The sequence below is a fragment of the Parambassis ranga genome, chromosome 24 (genome assembly GCF_900634625.1).
Source record: "Parambassis ranga chromosome 24, fParRan2.1, whole genome shotgun sequence".
Taxonomy (NCBI): domain Eukaryota; kingdom Metazoa; phylum Chordata; class Actinopteri; family Ambassidae; genus Parambassis; species Parambassis ranga.
Window position 1 is genome coordinate 8,107,146 of NC_041043.1, and position 8,343 is coordinate 8,115,488.

At 43.2% G+C, this 8,343-nt stretch overlaps 1 protein-coding gene across 1 annotated transcript; it reads left to right on the forward strand.

Moving 5' to 3' along the window:
• Positions 1-329: 329 nt before the first annotated feature.
• On the forward strand, positions 330-7,614 carry trib2 (tribbles pseudokinase 2). The gene is made up of 3 exons (XM_028397797.1): positions 330-1,612; positions 3,071-3,363; positions 5,408-7,614. Exons 1-3 carry the CDS (start codon positions 1,343-1,345, stop codon positions 5,880-5,882), a joined length of 1,038 nt encoding a protein of 345 aa, XP_028253598.1. The 5' UTR covers positions 330-1,342; the 3' UTR covers positions 5,883-7,614.
• The last annotated feature ends 729 nt before the right edge of the window (positions 7,615-8,343 follow it).

Here is an 8,343-nt window from a genome sequence, read left to right on the forward strand (position 1 = left end):
TGCCCTTGAATGACATTTCAGGAGGAAACACATTTGTTTTGTTGCACTTACAGTAGCCATACTCTCATGCTGCCCCCCCCTTCAATTTACCAGCATGCGCTGTCTTTGGATTCCTGGGGGTGTATCCTCCTATCCTCCACGCTATATGCTTCTCACATGACTTCACTGCACATTAAAGCTCAGACTGGAAGCCAATGGGGTTTCGGTGTGTGTCTGACGTCAGGGGGGCGGGTCGGTAGGCTCGGCAGTGTGTGTGTGTGTGTGTGCGTGTGTGTGTGTGTGTAGAGCTTCCCCCCCTCTCTCCCTCCCTCCTCTCAGGCAGGCAGCTCTCTCACTCTGTTCAGGCGCAGTGTGTGTGTGCAGTGTGTGCAGCTCGGCTGGCCTCCCCTCTCCGCACTGAATGGACTAGATTCCCAGCCACGTAAGAAGCACAGCGGCACCACGGGAGAGAGGATGTCCTGCTGAATCAAGGGATTGGCCTGGGAAAGTCGGCCGGCCGTCCCTTCCTTCCTTCCTTCCATCAGCAGACATACAAGACAGACGACACTTTTCCTCAAGAACAAGAGAAAGAGAGGACGTCGACTCCCGCACACAAAGCTCTACAGCAGTCCTTTTTTTCGAATGGGGGTTTTCTCCGAATGTGCTTGATGACAATCACCGTGCATGGATGTGATCCTGGGGAACAAGGCCGTGCACTGACCTGGTATACTAGTTAGCTAAGGAAGCTAACTAGTTAGCTCTGCACCTGCTAGCCATCATTTGTCCGACAAATTTCAGCTAAATTTAAGCAGCTTGGGAAAAAACTTGCTTTATTTGTTTAGTGTGTGCATTTTGTTCCGTGCCTGCAAGTTGTTTAATTGTTTCCGTTTTATGAAACGTGCCACATTATATTAACCGGCGAGATAAGCTAGCAAGCGAGCGGGTTAATTTAGCAGCCTTCATTCATTTAAAAAGCTAACTTTTTGGTAGCCTTCGTTGCAGTTTTTTTTTTATCGTGCCTGCTCTCACAGAGCGTTAATGAAATTGCAGCACGTCCGTGCAGAAGGTTTTCAGTCGGCTTGGGTTTAAATCCACCCTGTCCTTGAATGGAAGACAAAGGGAGGCAAGCGAACTGTAAGAAACCAGCAGACCCCGTTTTTGTTGCATGAAAATCATCGAGCCAATTTTGCCTGTTGATAGTCAGATACAGTCTCCACCAAGTTGCAGCTTAAATCCATTCATCTGCTAACAACAAAGTGGTGCCCCTGATCGAGGAGGAGGAGGAGGAGAAGGAACCAGGAGGAGGAAGAAGGGCTCCCCCCCACCGCCCCCCGATCTTGAGGAGTTATCACACTTATTCCTCATGAACATACAGAGGTCAAATCCAATTAACATTTCACGTTATGGGAGATCGCGGCACAAATCGCACGATTTCGAAGAATTATCCTGCTTAAGGACTACAGAGTCTCACCAGAGTTTCAGTCCTAACCTCGGGTCCCCCAGCCCGCCGGAGACCCCGGATTCCTCGCACTGTATCTCCCGCATCGGGGACTACCTTTTGTTGGAGCCACTGGAGGGAGACCACGTTTTCAGAGCCGCCCACCTGCACAGCGGGGACGAGCTCGTATGTAAGGTATGTGGGCAATATTGCTTCCATCATGCACGTCTGTTTGTGGCGAAATGAAAAATGATAAAATGCAACGTCTGTAGAACATTTAACCTGACACTATTATTATTATTATTATTATTATTACTAACACAGTATAATAGTATTAATTCAGTGCACATATTCACATACATCATAGATGTGCAATGCTTGGTTGGTATGGCTTTCCTAATGCAGCCAGTCTACCACCTCAACTTTTAATAAATGCTTGAATCGTAAATAGAGAGCTGGCAGAGCAGCCTAATGGAAAAAGTGAATGGGGTGAGCTGCGTGGTTTGGATTGCATGATGTAACGTTGACAAAGGAGTGAGTAACCACGCACACACTCCTCTCAGTGCTATTCTAGCTTACCCATGGCTTCTCTCTTTCATAGTACAATGCAATAATCCTGTTATTCCACCCTTGCATTTATATTTGGTGCACAAGGATAGTCATATTGCAACCTTTTGCACCGAATACTTTCATATTTTAGGGTAAGAAAACACACACACAGGTGCAAGGGAACTGCACAACTTCAGACAGCTGTTGTGACATTGGCTCTTGCATTGACCTCTGACTATTTATAAGTAAGGCAATGTTTCCTTAAGCCTGAGGGTAACCTCACAGCCTATCCTCACCACATTTATAGCCCATATTGACTTTTGTATATTACTGATTATGAGGTCAGTGGGGTTGTCCCCCGAGGATTGTTCCAGCTTTAAACAGGCTTATATGTGTTGATGAATTGAAACCATAGTTACAAGCACCCTTGGACTCATAATGCATGACATATCCAATAACCTGTACCTTTTGACTTGAGATAATGTTTTGTCATGGCAGTAACAAATTAATGGCCTTTGGCACAGCCTATGAAGTAACTGCTTCTTTTGACCTAGTCTGCTTGTCGTTGGTTTCAATACAGCAACGATCAATCGCACCACTTCCAGCATTGATTATTCCTGTCAAGCTGGAAGCTTAGGTCACAACTTTGGATCCTGAGACCTGTGGGGTGTATTTGTATCGACTGCAGGCGGAGGAGTCCTCTCACCTGAACTGCATCTACTGAAAGTCAATTGGGGGTTACTATGGAAACAAAAAGAGACACTGCAACCCTAGGCTGCAGCACAGTGACATGCACTTATGCGATGCTTTCAGGTTGTTTTAAAACTGACTGCCTCTGCCAAAAGAGCACAGACAGCACTGGTGTCACAAGAACATGGCTTATTGCTCATATTTGGGTAACATTTTCTTTAATTAGAGGACAATTTAGAACTCTTTCATTTGGATATAATTGTCTCCACAGTGGGAAAGGGGTTTGGCAGATGTTTTCACCCCAAGATCTTCAACCACCAAAACAACCTAATGAGCTAGTTGCACTCTAGATAAGAAAAATAATTGCTCGAATACGAGCATAAATGTTTCTTGTTTTCTTTTTTTTAATTACAGGTTTTTGACATCGGCCGATACCAGGAGTCACTGGCGGCCTACTTTGCCCTGGGCCAGCACCAGCACATTAACCAAATCTTGGAGATTTTGCTTGGGGAGACAAGAGCCTACGTGTTCTTCGAAAGAAGCTATGGGGACATGCACTCTTTTGTCCGTACCTGCAAGAAGTTGCGAGAGGACGAAGCTGCAAGGCTTTTCTATCAGATAGCCTCGGCTGTGGCGCATTGCCACGACAACGGACTGGTCCTCCGTGACCTCAAGCTGAGGAAGTTTGTCTTCAAAAATGAGGACAGGTGAGATCTGCAGAAACCATTGTCTATTATGGTGCACTTTAGTCCTCTTTCATCTGCCCATGTTGTTTGTGACATTAAAGCCGTCTCAGTGTTATGTGTCATATCTCAGCTTACATTGGAGGTAGTGTAAGCTGAGATAATACAACAATGACATGCCTCCCTCAGATGTCATGCAGAATGCAGGGAAATATAAGCCCTTTGTGTTGCCCCCCCCCCCCCCCCCTGTTATTTTTGTGCCCATAGATTATTAATGGGACAACATGTTTCCTCTATATTGGAAAGCCTGAGCAGAGAAGTTACTAAGCTTTGCATGAGGATCATTTTAGTACAGCATCTGCACAGAAAGTATACGATCTTGTACACTTGCACAATTGTACTGACCTCTGGTGGCAGCTTTATAGAACGACACCGGTTAAATCTAGGCATCTGTTGCCACAGCAACCTTTGAGAAGCTTTTTTTAATGTGAGGGCATATTTTTAAATATGAGTACATGTTGATTTAGATATTTTTTATTTAGCTACATCATTGCTGCCTGCATGCAGCTTCTAATGGTAACATTACTTAGAGAAGCTTCTCTCCTCTCAGCTCTTATCTAACACTTTGGCAGAGGCACAGGCTGCACTCTGGTGCCCTCTCTCTGACAGTGTGATGTCACTCTTTGGCTCTTGCTGTGGAAAACAGAAGTTGAGCTGCCTCAAGTATTTAGTACGGGTCCAGTAACCCTTTAGTGTCACACCAGACTACCCATGAGCCCCTCCTACTAAATGATTGATATTGGGTGAATTTTAAGAGCGAGATAGTGAAGGGCAGGGTGACATTTACAGCGTGACCTGCCAGGACATTTTTTCAGGCCCGTTGAATCTTGGGACTACAGAGATTAGTGAGCCAGAGCTGCTCTGACCAAAGGGACCAAGGACCAAAGAAAATGAATAAAGAAGAGAAGGAATAAGACCAGACATTATACCTGAGCTGGCCTCTTCAGCACCACTTTGCTTCCTGACCTGGTTTTGTCATCCTGCCTTACACAGCTGCCTGTTTAAAAAATCAGCTTGAGTTGAAATCCAGTACAGCTACTTGAACTGGCCCCGTTTGACTGCTTCCTTCTACACTGATTCTCTGAGACATTTCATGATGAGCACACACTGCAGGCAATTCTGCATAAATAAAGAGTATGTGCAGACAATCACAATAGGCTAAGTCTTTCTTATTTTGCCTTTTGTTTCTAAGCCCTCTTAAGGGTAATTGCAGGTTTGCACATCCTTCAAATGAGCTGTTATCCAGGCTGTAGTATGCTATATTTAAAATTCACATGGCTTTTTATCTCACAGAGGAACAATGGGCATTTGGCTTGAGGAAACAATAGTATGGTCCACATTTGAAAATGCTCTACAGCATAGAAATGATAAACAAACCGCTATTACAGATTATGATGCACTAAAATCTTAAAGTGTATGCCTGTGCAATTATACATCCTTGAATATGTCTGAGCCATTGCTTCCTGGTTTCATATTTCCTAATGACTTTTTGCTTTGTGCATCATGTTTTATGGACCTCACATGCAGAAGGCAGCCTTTACATGACCTTACAAGTGTATATGTATGAAAAAGTGTCTTCCTTTAACCTTTTCCATATTCTTTAGTTACAAGGCTTCCAAATAACTGTCCATTGTTATCAACACTCAGGGGTATTGGGCTGCATTTCAAGGGTTAAAAGTAGAGATACTAGTTGGGGAAGAGCAGGAGGAAGAAAGATCCATGTTGTGGGTGCTGTTCTATTTTATTAGCAAAATACTTTTTATTTCGGGGAAAAAAAGAAACTTAAAGCCCAGAGAATAATTTACTCTGCTTCCATTTGATATCCAGAAGTGATGGATTTAAAGGACTTAAGATGTCCATCAGAGGAAATTACCCCCACTTGATTTATTTTGGCTTAATTTTCTGTCAGTTGGCACAAACAGTGATGGTAACTGTAGCAGACAGTAACTCTGTCAGATGGGTTTGTTTGCAAACAGCTAAATGTGTTTTCCCCTTTTTGTGTCCGCAGAAGCCTTGTGAAGCTGGAGAGCCTTGAGGACACCTATATCCTGGATGGGCATGATGATTCCTTGTCAGACAAACACGGCTGTCCAGCCTATGTCAGTCCCGAGATCCTCAATGCCAACGGCAGCTATTCGGGAAAGGCGGCTGATGTTTGGAGCCTGGGCGTGATGCTTTATACCATCCTTGTGGGACGCTACCCTTTCCACGATGTTGAGCCCGGCTCCCTGTTCAGCAAAATCCGCAGGGGCCACTTCAACATCCCTGAGACGCTGACCCCCAAGGCCAAGTGCCTGATCCGCTCCATCCTCCGCCGGGAGCCAGCAGAGCGCCTCACCTCCCGGGAGATTCTGGAACACCCCTGGTTCATCTCCTCCGGGGCGCTAGGGGGCACTGTGGTACACACTAGAGCAGAAAGGGAGCAAGAGCAGATGGTGCCTGAGGTGAACATGGAGGAGGAACTGGAGCAGTTCTTCAGCTGAGCAAACACCAAGCACAAACAGACGACTCCGCCACGGTCGGCTCGCCACAGTCACAGCAGAGCCAAAAAAAACAGTAGTTTAGAAATAAAATAGGTGAATTTGTCACTCATAATAAAGGCGTTTCCATCCTGTTTCCTTTTTCCACCATTTCATGGAAAACCTCGAGCCTGGCATGACAAATGGCATCTATACATCACCTGGCTGTGCACATCCCGGTTCAGGGATGGTGCCACCAGACATGCAAGTTGCAAACAATGTAGCAAATGTTCTTTATTTTGGATGTGTTTGGTTTAATGTGGTGCTCATAAAAGTAGACACATTCACCATTTTTGACACTATGGAAAGCATGAAGGGACAAACAAACAGGAAACCAAGGAGAACAATTCTAAATGAACTGACAAACTTCAACAATACACCTTTTCGTACCGATTTCTTTTTTGTCATAGCAGACCCAGAGTCAGAAATGACTGACATGATGGTGATCATCTGACCTGGGACCATTGTTAGAGGAATGGAGCAACTTTTTTTTTTGTCTTTGTTGTCATAATCAACGTGGCTGACCTCGGCTTGCGTTATGTCATTTGTTTTTTTTTGTCTCATTTGTCTCACATTAATAGCATTTCTCACTAAACTCCTTGAAGGCCTTGTTTTCAGTTGTTTCTGCCTCCTCACGCCTTTAAGCCTTTGAAACACTTTCATTTTTCATAACTTTTGTAAACCATTTTTTGTTGTTGTTACTGCTGCTTTAAATGTCACTCCCATAACCTCAATCTTAAAACTATTCTCTTGGTAATTCTCCCAACATGGCATCATGCACTTGATTTGTTAGATGAGTTCCACCTCTTTAAAAAAAAAAAAAAAAAAAATTAGCTTCCTTTTATTATTTAAATTCATTCTTCAGTGGTAGGAAGGAGAACATAACATTTATTTAAGTGTAACAGCTATATATATATATATATTAAATAAATAAATATAAATATATATATATTTAAAACTACATTGCAGGGTTTTTCTTTATCCAGAGATTCCTTTTTTTCCATTATGATGTAGGCAATATCTTGACACAGGACAGGCGCTAAGAGGAAGAAAAGAAAAAAAAATGTCTGTCTGAAGTTTGAGAATATACAATATCTCCTGTGCCAGTATTCCTGTGCCCCCAACAACCCACGCCGCCCAGTCTCCCTGATTTCCTTTTTTTAAATAAATAAACTTGATACGAGATATTCAGTGATAGTATTGCTATGACATGCTCATTCCAGAACCATATGTTAGTTTTTCTACTGCCTGCGTAGGTTCTGTGAAACGATCATGCTCGGAATGGGTACCAGTGGACACGTTTTTGTCGTATCTCAATGTTACTTGAATTTGTGTTTTTTTTTTTTTTTTTTTTTTTTTTTAAATCTAGTCATTTGGCATGTGCTCCATGAATGCTATAGCCTGCCTAGCAAAGGACGGGAGGTGTGGGGTGGGGTGGGGTTTAGGGGATCGGGAGGGTGTTTGTTTTTTAAGAAAAGTTTAAAAAACATGAAAATTCTCAATTTGCTACTTTTCTGAGTTGCTTTTCAATAAAAAAAACAACTATTGCTTTCATTGTTTTTGTAGACTCAGCTACCTTTTATTTAAGTTGGTGCTGATTTGGTGCTAATGTTTAGTCCTTTTTTTTTGTTTCATGGAGGGGGGTGGTGCATGGTGGGATATCTGCCTCAGATGTTCTGATTGTATCGTAACAGATTCTGGTGTTTTTGTCCAAATTTATTCAGTAAATAAATTGTGAACTGCTATTTGATTTGATGTTTGTCTTCTCTTCCCCTCGTACACAACAAAACAACATGCTGCAGACAGTGGCGGAGACATTTTACAAACTTAAGTATTCCAGCTCCGACATGAACATTTTTTAGCAGCCCAGCTCAGGTAGTCACACACACCAATGTAATAACTCTCCAAGTACTCTCAATGTGCCCCAATGAAAGCATTTTGTAGGTCTAAATGAGATTGCAGAATTTAAGTGGGTTCCAAATGGACTGTACCTCATCATCTAAATGATCACACACACACAAGGTTGTATGAAAAATGATTGTGCTGCTGCCTCTCTCCCTTCAGAGAGAATCCTGCCTGACCTGTGGCTCGGCTCGGCTGACCTCATCCTGTCTTTGTGTCCGTCGGAGGAAGAAAATTGCTTCAGATTCCATTTGTTCGTTCAGAGCTAGGATGTGTGTTTGTGCATGTATGTGTAGTTGTGTGTGTACTCGGTGCTCTTCCACCTGTCATGTTCATGCAGGGTAATCCTGATTATGGTTACATCTCTCCAACAAAGCAGACAGCTGCTGTAATAACCTAAAGCCACGCTATTTTTCTATTTGAATAAAGGACGCAATGAATATCCTTTAGCTTATGATTTGAAGTCATGGGTTACATCTCAACAACACCTGCCTCTGTACCCTGCCGTTACATCATTTTGAAT